Source organism: Drosophila novamexicana, unplaced genomic scaffold (genome assembly GCF_003285875.2).
Source record: "Drosophila novamexicana strain 15010-1031.04,08,12 unplaced genomic scaffold, DnovRS2.1 tig00000462-arrow-pilon, whole genome shotgun sequence".
Taxonomy (NCBI): Eukaryota; Metazoa; Arthropoda; class Insecta; order Diptera; family Drosophilidae; genus Drosophila; species Drosophila novamexicana.
Genome location: NW_020824806.1, coordinates 4,127,596 through 4,142,383, shown reverse-complemented (window position 1 = coordinate 4,142,383; position 14,788 = coordinate 4,127,596). Strand labels below are relative to the sequence as shown.

Genomic DNA, 14,788 nt, shown 5'->3' with positions numbered 1-14,788 from the left:
TTGGTCGTTTAGGTTCACCAGGACTATATCAACGGTATGGTATGACCAAGGATACATGTGGGTCGACTAGGTACCATCGAGGTGTATGGGCCTCCTAGTGAGGGCGGCTGAAAGAAAAAGCATTCATATTTTTTGACCATTTTGGTCATTTAGGTTCACCAGGACTATATCTGTGGTATGGCATTACCAAGGATATTGGAGTCAACTGGAAACCAAGGAGTGGGAAGGGGTTATATGGATAATATATGCTTTTTTGCTTTTGGCTAGAATCAGATCAAAGATCCGAAGGCTTTTCAGTTTTCAGAAGTTCAAATAAGTTTGAACTCTTAAAAGAGCAATAAGAGGAATTTTCTATTCAACTAAACGGAAACATTTTTATAACAGCCTCAAGAAATCTAATTTGTAACCGTTTACTGTCACAAATTAAATATCCCCTAGCCAAACGCCAAACTTTTGCGCTGACTGTGATATCTTATGCACAGATATATTTATATACTCACACTTTATAATCGCCGGAAATGAGCTTTATGATGACGGCAAACAATATGAAGACCACGCAAGCCAGGCTAATGAAACTGGCGCGCGCCAGACGGGAGACGTTCTTATAGAGGCACAGTGGGACGACAACGCCGACGGTGACAAAGAAGACGACGCCCAATCGAACCGCGCCCATGGAATCGCCCCACGAGGGAAAGAAGCGTACCAGAACTTTAGACAAGGTATCGCCAACGACAACATTGTACGATATCATGGCTGTAAAATGGCAAAACTTTGTTAATTACGTGTGCGGGATGGGATTGGAGATGGGGATGTGTGTGTGTAGCCAAAAATTGTGGGCACACATTGATGGGATTTAGCGATTGGCGGCCAACTTACCCAGAAAAGGATACATGAACTGCAGCAGCGATAGCAAATAGTAGCCGTATTTGCCGTAGGCAGCCTCCATGATGCCCGGGTAGCTGAATCGGCCGCAGATGTGGCCGCATCGAACCTGCAATAATAAATCGAAGTTATTAGCAATCTACCTCTTCCTCTTCCCCTCTCTGTTCGTCTGTGGCTTTCGTAATTTATGCAAATTTCTGATATTTTTCGTAGCGGAAATGCGTTTAATTTGCAGCGCGCTGTTAACGAGACACGCATCTAATTTCCGTTTCCGTTTCCGTTTCGAGCAAATCATTTGCCACTTCTCACGGCCAGACCTGTCCCGGCCAGCTGTCCCGGCCAGCTGGCTACTCACCATCAGTATGAGCGAATAGTCGGTTATGTAGGCGACCAGGATGAGCAGCGCCAGGCCCAGACCGAAGCCGGCGCGGTGCAGGGCATAGGGTATGCCAATGACGCCGCTGCCCACGATGGAGTTGATGTAGTTGAACGATGCTTGTGGTAATGAGGACAACGTGTCGCTGGATATCCCATCCCCTCGTTGTTGTTGTTGTTGTTGCGAAGTTTGAAGCTGGCGTTGCTGCTGCTGTTGTTGTTGTTGCTGCTGCTGTTGCTGGCCCTGTTGCTGATGTGTCTGATGGTCGCTCTAGAGACAACGTTAAGCAAAAACAAAAGTCGTACAATAATAGTAGGTGGGGATTGTGTGTGTTTGAGTTTGTGTGTGTGTGTGTGTGTGTGTCCGTTGCGGTTCGTTTTGGCCCGCTCTATTATTGCACGTTGATTGGGATAAGAGCGCAAAATTGCCTCGAGTGCCTCTTTACATCAAAAGCAAACTGTTCTCCTGACACACGCACACACACACACACAAGCACACAGACAGAGAACTCTGCGTATACGCAATTTGCAGGTGAGTAACATATACGCAACCTTATCGTAAATTGTGGCTGCCAGCGCCAGTTAACGTGTGACGGTGTGTTTCGAAATGTTTGTGCATTCTTTCTATATCCTTACATAGCGTATTATAAGAATTTTTATTAAATATGTAACGCTTAGAATGGAGGTTTATATAGTATTGCTTAGAGTAAGCAGCCGAGGTGTTACCTGTCTGCTCGTCTACCTTCTTCTAGAAACAGTCTCTCAGTTTTAAAACTATGCTCATATAAAATTCACTCTGTTGTAGGTCGGGATCGGGCAACTATATCATATATTTGCCACAGAAATTATCGTTGGAATATTTTTGCATAAAGCCCCTTTTTGTTTTTAAAGATTTCATATCTTTCTGATCTTTGTTCCAATTCGCATAACTTGTTTCAGCAATCGGTTCTAATCGTTGGTTTTTTCTACAATTATACTCATATTCTAATTTGATTGCATACACAAACTTAACGCTTAATTTAATAAATTGTGCCCAATGCTTGAACAAAAATCGGCAAAATCCGAACTGCACTATACTCCAAAAATATTTAACAAATAATTAAGCAATGGTCTACAAGGGTATTTAATCTGCGACATATTAAATAGACGTTCCTTCTAGTTTTTTTTTGTCAGTTTTATGATGAAACGCAGCCCGCTTGAAATTGTAGCTATAAAAGACAACTTTATATGAAGGGCTAAAACATAAACCCAAATGAAATGCAACATCGTGGCGCAAGGCCAATGTTGTGACAGCCAAAACAGACGGCCAGGCTGTGCGTGTGCAAGTGTGTGTGTGTGTGTGTGTGTGTTAGCCAAGTTAGTGGCAGCTGAAGCGTTTACTGCATTGCGAGTGAAAACTTTTACCAGCTGTTTGCAATTAAACAAGTTTTCACTTATTTTTGTTTTTGGCCATTTCTCGTCTCTTTTTTTTTTTTTGCTCGCACTCGGAACTAACTTGTGCCCAGACAAACAGAGTGTAAAACGCCAAAACAGCTAACAAAGTTCTGGCTACAGTTGACGCTGCCACTCCTGGAGTTACGACTGCAAAAACCGTAAAGCAAATATTTGGCCAGAGCTACTTTGGCAAAGCCTTCTGCCAGCGGAAGCGTGTCGTGCAGCTGAGTCTGTGTGTGTGTGTGTGTGAGAGGGCGGGCGGGGGCGTTGGAGCATGACGCTGCGTAATGAAAATTTCCAAAAGCAAATTACGTGCGAGCTGAGTTTTCAATTCAATTAAGTGGCGACAGGTGGCAAGCAACGTTGCATACCTCAAGGGGCAGGGCAGGCGGCAACTGGGGCACGCGGCAAAAGTGCCATTAAAAATGCCATTCAGTATCACAGCAAATGGCTAATTATGGGCGTGCGACAGTAGAGAGAAAAAACTATTAAGCCTCTTGGCGCTTCATAAAGAGACAAGACAGCCGAAATCGTAACCCAGCTCAAGGCCAAGCAGGCGGCCGGGTCGGGTCGGGTCGGGTTGGGTTGGTCAGGCTAGTCAACTAAAATTGCAAAGTGTCCTGCCGCAAAACAAATTGCGGCCACAAAAGAGAGACAAGAGAGAGAGAGAAAGAGAGAGCGAGAGAGAGAGAGAGAGAGAGGGAGAGAGAGAGAGAGAGAGGGAGAGAGAGACAGAGAGGGAGAGAGAGAGAGAGAGAGAGGGAGAGGGAGAGAGAGAGAGAGGGAGAGAGTTGCTCGTTAAGCTGCCAGTTAAAAGCCCTCGAGGGCTGCCTCAAATCCTGCCTTGTTGTCCCTTTTTGTGGCACACGTGAGCGACTGATTGCCACATTTAAATGTCCAATTTATAACGCGCTTGCTATTGTCATCTTTTACGAGCGGCAATTAGCTTACAGCTGTTTAGCATGTTTGACACACAAACCGATTTTTTTCTTCTTTTAAAGCGTTCTACTTATCATTCGAATTGAAAGCGAAAAAAGGTTGCCACGCAACGCATCCGAAATGTAAAGCCTGCGACAGGTGCCTACACTCGAATAATATTTATTCAAAAAAAAAAAAAAAATAACACTCTTGCCGCAAATGCTGTCAGCCATAAAAGGAATAATAAAAGGAAAAAGGTACGTTCTGATAAGACGACGACACGAATTCCGCAGAATTATTATGCTAGCTCTTTTTTGTGCATATTTTATATTTACTCTTCACTGGGTTTTCAACATTTATTTGTTTGCACATCTTTTACACGCAAGGCACTCAATTTTGTACAGCCTGTTTTTTTTTTTAACAAGCCTTAAAGCTTCAGCTCTTGTTAAGATTGTGTCCTGCAAAATCGTATTAATAATTTGTCAGCCGTTGGCAAGCTCCCTGCCTGGCAATTAAAGCGCGCGCAATCCAATTAATTTCCCAAAGAGCACAAAAGCACAAAAACAGCAGCAACCAGAAATCATGCAAAAATAAAACGTACAAAAAATGGCAACCTGTACAGGTCGAAACCCAATTGAGCCAAAGCGTGTGAAGCGCAAAAAGGCAACAAAAAGACACAAACAGAAATTACAAATAAGAGACAAGTCGAGGCATGCTCGACTTCGTTATGAGCCACAGTAAGGGAATTAAAAGATATTGTTAAATATATGATTGATATAAAATGTATAATAAAATATTTTCCATAATGCAAATAAATGGGAAATTCAAATGAAGTGTCAGTACATAATATATGTTATATATCAATTAATTATTAAATTAATATATATATATTTCACTTAATATATATATAGAATAATATATAATTGATTTATAATATATTAATGGGTTTACTCTATATAAAAAAATATATATATTTATTTATAAAAATGAATGTTGCCCAATTTACAAACATAATTAACTTTTTATATAAGCAACCTCTGTTCCTTATATCTTTTCGGCAGGCACAAAAAACAACTGAATATCTAGTAAAACAATATGCCCCTTTGAGTTTTGTGTAGTGTGCTTCAGGCTTCTGACCAGCACACACATACCATTGCAGACTATATAGCATATATAGCATATTAAAGTTCGAGAAAAATGTTCAGGCATTGCCTTTCATTTACAAAGCAAGAGAGAGAGAGGGCTGTAAGCCAGGTACACGTTTCTAATAAAGGGCAAACATTATCTAAAGCAAACACAAATACAAATACAAACACACGCACACACTCTCAGTCAGGCAATGGCAAAGGCAGTCAATACAAGTGCTTCAGATGGGAAGCAAACAAACCTTTTCATGCATTGCACGATTTTAATTAATAATATTCATGTTGCCGAGAACCAACTCATTTGCCAGCAAGTGGAGCTGCTCGTTGGAGCGCACACACACACACATACACACACCTGACTAGAGCATGTAAAAAGTGAAACCTGCACAATTTGTTTGCCTAATGAAATTAGGCGCGCGCGCGTAGGCGTGGCAAAGCCTGCAAACAAACCAAAAAATATATAAAAAATGTACGCTGAAAACGTGCCGGTCGCGCAGCGGGAAAACGTGTGGAAAAACGTTTAGACGCAAATGTCAATACAATGCAAAGGGGCCGAGTCCGGCAAGTGTTGGCTAAAGGGCTGGTGTAGGGGGAGGGGGGTGTGAGGGGCGTTTGTTGGAGCGGCATAAGAGGTGCTGCAATTAACATGCGCTAACCAAAATGTCCAACCACAATTATGCGCATGGCAAAATTGTCGAGCGCAAATGCTGCGCTTTTTTGTGGCGCTATTGGCACACGGCCTGTTGACTTGTTCATGTATTTGTTGTTGGGTTTGTTATTGTTGTTGTTGTTGTTGTAGCTGTTGTTGTTGCACATGCAGATAAACAAACAAGTCCGCAGAGGCCACAACAACCCCAACCAAAACCTGGCTCAAAAAAGCTACGTAAACACAAAACTAAGCAGCACGAAAAAAGTAAAAACAAGAAGCGTTAGATGCGGCACGCCGAATATTTAATACCCTGCTAGACATGTAGCTTAGAAATGTTCCTATACAAACTCTTAATTTGCTATCGATTCTTGCTATAGGCGCAGATATATAACAGATAACAAGATAAACTTTTTGTCAACCGATTCTTATGCATTTTATAGGATATAAATCATCCAAAATTGATTAGATATTGCTCATATGTAAGACATCTAGACTGATTTTCAAAAAATAAGATATATTTCGAACAATTCTTTCTATAAAGATATAAAAAATATATTGATAAAATATTGTTCATATGTAAGCATGCTGCTTGAACAAGAAGGTTTTTTAATCAAGAACTTCATTTTTGACTAATCATATATGATATACGATAGAGAGCTTCGATTCGGTTGATTTCAGCATATGCAAATATAAGATGGAACTATGCAAAATTTACTGACTCGCTTATAAATAAACAATTAGACAGAAAGTTGGACTTGGCTATAATGCCTCGACTATCAATACTGATAAAGAATACATATACTCTATACATATACCTGTGACATCTCCTTCTCTTGCACATTTGCTGGAAAAGTTAAAGGTCCCTTCACGAACATATAAAAAGGACTCTCTCCCTCTCTATCTCTCTCTCTGTCTCTCTCTGTGACCTTCTGCTGCGACGTCTGCTGTGGCCTTTTGTCTTACGTTAACTGTTTGCTTTTTCGATCAGCTTCCTGCTAAATTTAAATTGATTTTGTCGAACAACAACAACAACTTGGCAATTAATAAGTTATTTTTATGCTTTTAACAAAAGTTATGTTAGCTTCAAACAAAGCGCACATTAATTAACAAGAAAACTTTTCGTTTTGTCAGTTGGTTTTGGGTTCATATTGTTAAGAAGGCATTGCAAATGGCTTCGGCAATGCCAATTTGCGTTTGTTGTTGGCCTTCGTAGCTGCCATTAGTTGGGCAAACAATCAGCTACTTACTGTTGGCCTGGCTTTTACATTCATTCTGACCATGGATTCTAGTTTCCCTTCTTTTCTTTTTTGCTACATTTTTGCCTTGTTCTTAATGTTGAGCTTGTTTTGCTCTGGTTTTCTTTCGGACAGCCTTGTTGGGCCTAATGCCAATGCCAACACTTTCAGTGTGAGCCTGTGAAAACAATGCCTACACCAACACTGACACATGCACACAGTCCCACACACACACGCACACACACACATACACACGCACACATTTGCTATGCATAGTCATACAACAGCATATCAAATTACAAAAGTTTTTTTCTTCCATTGTCCTCAGCAAAACAGAAATATTCTGCAAACTTTTCGTACGCATGCACAAAAAATAAATGCAGCTCCTAACTTTAAAATTGCTATTCATTTCTTTATTACATTTTAAAAGCACTCAAGGAATATAAGAGCTAACTTTTAAAATAAGATGTTGTTGTCATTTAAAAATATACTCAAACGATTTGCATATGTAATATAGATTTATTTTATATAGATCCCAATAGTGAATAGCTTTGAACCAAAAAGACTTTAGATGAAAATTGCAGACTTAAAAATTATATATAAAATAAAGTAAAAAGTATTCACTTCAAGGTATTACAATACTTTATTTACCACGAACTGAAGGCTCCACGAATAAGTTGAATAAAGCATATTAGAACCTATTTAAAAGCGAAACGCTGGTTCAAACCGTGAAATATTTGAGGCGTTTGCAGCCTTGAATTGACTTTGATTTTTAGCTTTGATAATAAATTATTATCTTTATTTGGCGCTGGAATCAAAACTTATTTAATGACTGCGAAGAACTTTTATATGCTTCTTAAATGAGCATAATTTATATTTTTCAAACATTTATTCTTTCCGTTTTTTCTCTCTTTTTATTCATAATGCTAGGAACAAAGCCCTTAAGCTTAAGCCTCAAGTTTTGCACGAATTTAATCACAATTTTCTTGCTTGTAACTTTTGACGAGTTAGGCCCCATGAGCTGAGACTTATGAAAACATCAAATAAAAACTTAAATACTTTTAAGCCACTGAATTATTTAACAATCTAAGCAGAACAAAGGCAACAGTTGACGGTTTTTATACCATAAACCCATTAAAAATGGGTATAAGGGTATAAGGGTATATGTATTTGAGCAAAATCGAAATGTATGTACTTTCAAAGGTTTGGCTTTTTGTCCATGGTTTGACCTCTTTATCAATTTGGCATTCAAATCTGACAACATAAATTTTGGTCAAAATTCATGTGAAAATGGTACCCTCAAATATCCTACATATACATATATCCCATATGAAGATATAGGTCAAAATTTCCCACTCCCATAACTCGGTCAAAACTCAACCGATTTTCAAAAGGTTTGGCTTTTTATCCATGGTTTGACCTCATTATCAATTTGGCATTCAAATCTGCCAACCTAAATTTTCCTCAAAATTCATGTGAAAATGGTACCCTCAAATATCCTACATATACATATATCCTATAGGTCAAAATTTCCCACTCCCATGACTTGGTCAAAACTCAACCGATTTTCAAAAGGTTTGGCTTTTTGTCCATGGTTTGACCACTTTATCAATTTGGCATTCAAACCTGACAACATAAATTATGGTCAAAATTCATGTGAAAATGGTACCCTCAAATATCCTACATATACATATATCCCATATGGAGGTATAGTTCAAAATTTCCCACTCCCATAACTCGGTCAAAACTCAACCGATTTTCAAAAGGTTTGGCTTTTTATCCATGGTTTGGCTTTTTGTCCATGGTTTGACCTCATTATCAATTTGGCATTATAATCTGACAACCTAAATTTTAGTCAAAATTCATGTGAAAATGGTACCCTCAAATATCCTACATATACATATATCCTATAGGTCAAAATTTCCCACTCCCATAACTTGGTCAAAACTCAACCGATTTTCAAAAAGTTTGGCTTTTTGTCCATGGTTTGACTTCTTTATCAATTTGGCATTCAAACCTGACAACATAAATTTTGGTCAAAATTCATGTGAAAATGGTACCCTCAAATATCCTACATATACATATATCCTATATTGAGATATAGGTCAAAATTTCCCACTCCCATAACTCGGTCAAAACTCAACCGATTTTCAAATGGTTTGGCTTTTTGTCCATGGTTTGACCTCATTATCAATTTGGCATTCAAATCTGACAACATAAATTTTAGTCAAAATTCATGTGAAAATGGTACCCTCAAATATCCTACATATACATATATCCCATATGAAGATATAGGTCAAAATTTCCCACTCCCATAACTCGGTCAAAACTCAACCGATTTTCAAAAGGTTTGGCTTTTTATCCATGGTTTGACCTCATTATCAATTTGGCATTCAAATCTGACAACATTAATTTTGGTCAAAATTCATGTGAAAATGGTACCCTCAAATATCCTACATATACATATATCATATAGGTCAAAATTTCCCACTCCCATAACTTGGTAAAAACTCAACCTATTTTCAAAAGGTTTGGCTTTTTATCCATAGTTTGGCCTCTAAATCAACTTGGCATTCAAATCTGACAACATTAATTTTGGTCAAAATTCATGTGAAAATGGTGCCCTCATATATCCTACATATACATATATCCTATAGGTCAAAATTTCCAACTCCCATAACTTGGTCAAAACTCAACCGATTTTCAAAAGGTTTGGCTTTTTGTCCATGGTTTGACCTCTTTATCAATTTGGCATTCAAACCTCACAACATAAATTTTGGTCAAAATTCATGTGAAAATGGTACCCTCAAATATCCTACATATACATATATCCTATAGGTCAAAATTTCCCACTCCCATAACTTGGTCAAAACTCAACCGATTTTCAAAAGGTTTGGCTTTTTGTCCATGGTTTGACCTCATTATCAATTTGGCATTCAAATCTGACAACCTAAATTTTAGTCAAAATTCATGTGAAAATGGTACCCTCAAATATCCTACATATACATATATCCTATAGGTCAAAATTTCCCACTCCCATAACTTGGTCAAAACTCAACCGATTTTCAAAAGGTTTGGCTTTTTGTCCATGGTTTGACCTCATTATAAATTTGGCATTCAAATCTGACAACCTAAATTTTAGTCAAAATTCATGTGAAAATGGTACCGTCAAATATCCTACATATACATATATCCTATAGGTCAAAATTTCCCACTCCCATAACTTGGTCAAAACTCAACTGATTTTCAAAAGGTTTGGCTTTTTGTCCATGGTTTGACCACTTTATCAATTTGGCATTCAAACCTGACAACATAAATTATGGTCAAAATTCATGTGAAAATGGTACCCTCAAATATCCTACATATACATATATCCTATATTGAGATATAGGTCAAAATTTCCCACTCCCATAACTCGGTCAAAACTCAACCGATTTTCTAAAGGTTTGGCTTTTTGTCCATGGTTTGACCTCTTAATCAATTTGGCATTTAAATCTGACAACCTAAATTTTAGTCAAAATTCATGTGAAAATGGTACCCTCAAATATCCTACATATACATATATACTATAGGTCAAAATTTAAAACTCCCATAACTCGGTCAAAACTCAACCGATTTTCAACAGGTTTGGCTTTTTATCCATGGTTTGACCTCATTATCAATTTGGCATTCAAATCTGACAACATAAATTTTAGTCAAAATTCATGTGAAAATGGAACCCACAAATATCCTACATATACATATATCCCATATGGAGATATAGGTCAAGATTTCCCACTCCCATAACTCGATCAAAACTCAACCGATTTTCAAAAGGTTTGGCTTGTTGTCCATGGTTTGACCTCTTTATCAATTTGGCATTCAAATCTGACAACATAAATTTTGGTCAAAATTCATGTGAAATTGGTACCCTCAAATATCCTACATATACATATATCCTATATTGAGATATAGGTCAAAATTTCCCACTCCCATAACTCGGTCAAAACTAAACCGATTTTCTAAAGGTTTGGCTTTTTGTCCATGGTTTGACCTCTTAATCAATTTGGCATTTAAATCTGACAACAATAATTTTGGTCAAAATTCATGTGCAAATGGTGCCCTCATATACATATATCCTATAGGTCGAAATTTCCAACTCCCATAACTCGATCAAAACTCAACCGATTTTCAAAAGGTTTGGCTTTTTGTCCATGGTTTGACCTCTTTATCAATTTGGCATTCAAATCTGACAACATAAATTTTAGTCAAAATTCATGTGAAAATGGTACCCTCAAATATCCTACATATACATATATCCCATATGAAGATATAGGTCGAAATTTCCAACTCCCATAACTCCATCAAAACTCAACCGATTTTCAAAAGGTTTGGCTTTTTGTCCATGGTTTGACCTCTTTATCAATTTGGCATTCAAATCTGACAACCTAAATTTTGGTCAAAATTCATGTGAAAATGGTACCCTCAAATATCCTACATATACATATATCCTATAGGTCGAAATTTCCAACTCCCATACTCGATCAAAACTCAACCGATTTTCAAAAGGTTTGGCTTTTTGTCCATGGTTTGACCTCTTTATCAATTTGGCATTCAAATCTCACAACATAAATTTTAGTCAAAATTCATGTGAAAATGGTACCCTCAAATATCCTACATATACATATATCCCATATGAAGATATAGGTCAAAATTTCCCACTCCCATAACTCGGTCAAAACTCAACCGATTTTCAAAAGGTTTGGCTTTTTGTCCATGGTTTGACCTCTTTATCAATTTGGCATTCAAATCTGACAACCTAAATTTTGGTCAAAATTCATGTGAAAATGGTACCCTCAAATATCCTACATATACATATATCCTATAGGTCAAGATTTCCCACTCCCATAACTCGGTCAAAACTCAACCGATTTTCAAAAGGTTTGGCTTTTTGTCCATGGTTTGACCACTTTATCAATTTGGCATTCAAACCTGACAACATAAATTATGGTCAAAATTCATGTGAAAATGGTACCCTCAAATATCCTACATATACATATATCCTATATTGAGATATAGGTCAAAATTTCCCACTCCCATAACTCGGTCAAAACTAAACCGATTTTCTAAAGGTTTGGCTTTTTGTCCATGGTTTGACCTCTTAATCAATTTGGCATTTAAATCTGACAACAATAATTTTGGTCAAAATTCATGTGAAAATGGTACCCTCAAATATCCTACATATACATATATCCTATAGGTCAAAATTTCCCACTCCCATAACTTTTCAAAAGGTTTGGCTTTTTATGGTTTGGCCTCTAAATCAATTTGGCATTCAAATCTGACAACATTAATTTTGGTCAAAATTCATGTGAAAATGGTGCCCTCATATATCCTACATATACATATATCCCATAGGTCGAAATTTCCAACTCCCATAACTCGATCAAAACTCAACCGATTTTCAAAAGGTTTGGCTTTTTGTCCATGGTTTGACCTCTTTATCAATTTGGCATTCAAATCTGACAACCTAAATTTTGGTCAAAATTCATGTGAAAATGGTACCCTCAAATATCCTACATATACATATATCCCATATGGAGATATAGGTCAAAATTTCCCACTCCCATAACTTGGTAAAAACTCAAACGATTTTCAAAAGGTTTGGCTTTTTATCCATGGTTTGGCCTCTAAATCAATTTGGCATTCAAATCTAACAACATTAATTTTGGTCAAAATTCATGTGAAAATGGTACCCTCAAATATCCTACATATACATATATCCTATAGGTCAAAATTTCCCACTCCCATAACTCGATCAAAACTCAACCGATTTTCAAAAGGTTTGGCTTTTTGTCCATGGTTTGACCTCTTTTTCAATTTGGCATTCAAATCTGACAACATAAATTTTGGTCAAAATTCATGTGAAAATGGTGCCCTCATATATCCTACATATACATATATCCTATAGGTCAAAATTTCCAACTCCCATAACTCGGTCAAAACTCAACCGATTTTCAACAGGTTTGGCTTTTTATCCATGGTTTGACCTCATTATCAATTTGGCATTCAAATCTGACAACATAAATTTTAGTCAAAATTCATGTGAAAATGGAACCCTCAAATATCCTACATATACATATATCCCAAATGGAGATATAGGTCAAAATTTCCCACTCCCATAACTCGATCAAAACTCAACCGATTTTCAAAAGGTTTGGCTTTTTATCCATGGTTTGGCCTCGAAATCAATTTGGTATTCAAATCTGACAACATTAATTTTGGTCAAAATTCATGTGAAAATGGTACCCTCAAATATCCTACATATACATATATCCTATAGGTCAAAATTTCCCACTCCCATAACTTGGTAAAAACTCAACCTATTTTCAAAAGGTTTGGCTTTTTATCCATGGTTTGACCTCTAAATCAATTTGGCATTCAAATCTGACAACATAAATTTTAGTCAAAATTCATGTGAAAATGGAACCCTCAAATATCCTACATATACATATATCCCATATGGAGATATAGGTCAAAATTTCCCACTCCCATAACTCGATCAAAACTCAACCGATTTTCAAAAGGTTTGGCTTTTTGTCCATGGTTTGACCTCTTTTTTCAATTTGGCATTCAAATCTGACAACATAAATTTTGGTCAAAATTCATGTGAAAATGGTACCCTCAAATATCCCACATAAACATATATCCTATATTAAGATATAGGTCAAAATTTCCCACTCCCATAACTCGATCAAAACTCAACCGATTTTCAAAAGGTTTGGCTTTTTATCCATGGTTTGGCCTCGAAATCAATTTGGTATTCAAATCTAACAACATTAATTTTGGTCAAAATTCATGTGAAAATGGTGCCCTCATATATCCTACATATACATATATCCTATAGGTCAAAATTTCCAACTCCCATAACTCGGTCAAAACTCAACCGATTTTCAACAGGTTTGGCTTTTTATCCATGGTTTGACCTCATTATCAATTTGGCATTCAAATCTGACAACATAAATTTTAGTCAAAATTCATGTGAAAATGGAACCCTCAAATATCCTACATATACATATATCCCATATGGAGATATAGGTCAAAATTTCCCACTCCCATAACTCGATCAAAACTCAACCGATTTTCAAAAGGTTTGGCTTTTTGTCCATGGTTTGACCTCTTTTTTCAATTTGGCATTCAAATCTGACAACATAAATTTTTGTCAAAATTCATGTGAAAATGGTACCCTCAAATATCCCACATAAACATATATCCTATATTAAGATATAGGTCAAAATTTCCCACTCCCATAACTCGGTCAAAACTCAACCGATTTTCAAAAGGTTTGGCTTTTTGTCCATGGTTTGACCTCATTATCAATTTGGCATTCAAATCTGACAACCTAAATTTTAGTCAAAATTCATGTGAAAATGGTACCCTCAAATATCCTACATATACATATATCCTATAGGTCAAAATTTAAAACTCCCATAACTCGGTCAAAACTCAACCGATTTTCAACAGGTTTGGCTTTTTATCCATGGTTTGACCTCTTTATCAATTTGGCATTCAAACCTCACAACATAAATTTTGGTCAAAATTCATGTGAAAATGGTACCCTCAAATATCCTACATATACATATATCCTATAGGTCAAAATTTAAAACTCCCATAACTCGGTCAAAACTCAACCGATTTTCAACAGGTTTGGCTTTTTATCCATGGTTTGACCTCTTTATCAATTTGGCATTCAAACCTCACAACATAAATTTTGGTCAAAATTCATGTGAAAATGGTACCCTCAAATATCCTACATATACATATATCCTATAGGTCAAAATTTCCCACTCCCATAACTCGGTCAAAACTCAACCGATTTTCAACAGGTTTGGCTTTTTATCCATGGTTTGACCTCTTTATCAATTTGGCATTCAAACCTCACAACATAAATTTTAGTCAAAATTCATGTGAAAATGGAACCCTCAAATATCCTACATATACATATATCCCAAATGGAGATATAGGTCAAAATTTCCCACTCCCATAACTCGATCAAAACTCAACCGATTTTCAAAAGGTTTGGCTTTTTATCCATGGTTTGGCCTCGAAATCAATTTGGTATTCAAATCTGACAACATTAATTTTGGTCAAAATTCATGTGAAAATGGTAC

At 36.8% G+C, this 14,788-nt stretch overlaps 1 protein-coding gene across 2 annotated transcripts in view; it reads right to left on the bottom strand.

The window, feature by feature from the left end:
• Window positions 1-14,788, bottom strand: part of LOC115761087 (putative sodium-coupled neutral amino acid transporter 11) — a 30,726-nt gene that overhangs the window by 4,521 nt on the left and 11,417 nt on the right. For both annotated transcript variants that reach the window (XM_030702708.1, XM_030702709.1), the window contains 3 exons: window positions 1,238-1,528; window positions 877-991; window positions 501-753 (listed from right to left, as the gene is read on the bottom strand). In XM_030702708.1, coding sequence (XP_030558568.1) covers window positions 501-753; window positions 877-991; window positions 1,238-1,528 — 659 coding nt within the window. The remainder of the gene's footprint in view (window positions 1-500; window positions 754-876; window positions 992-1,237; window positions 1,529-14,788) is intronic.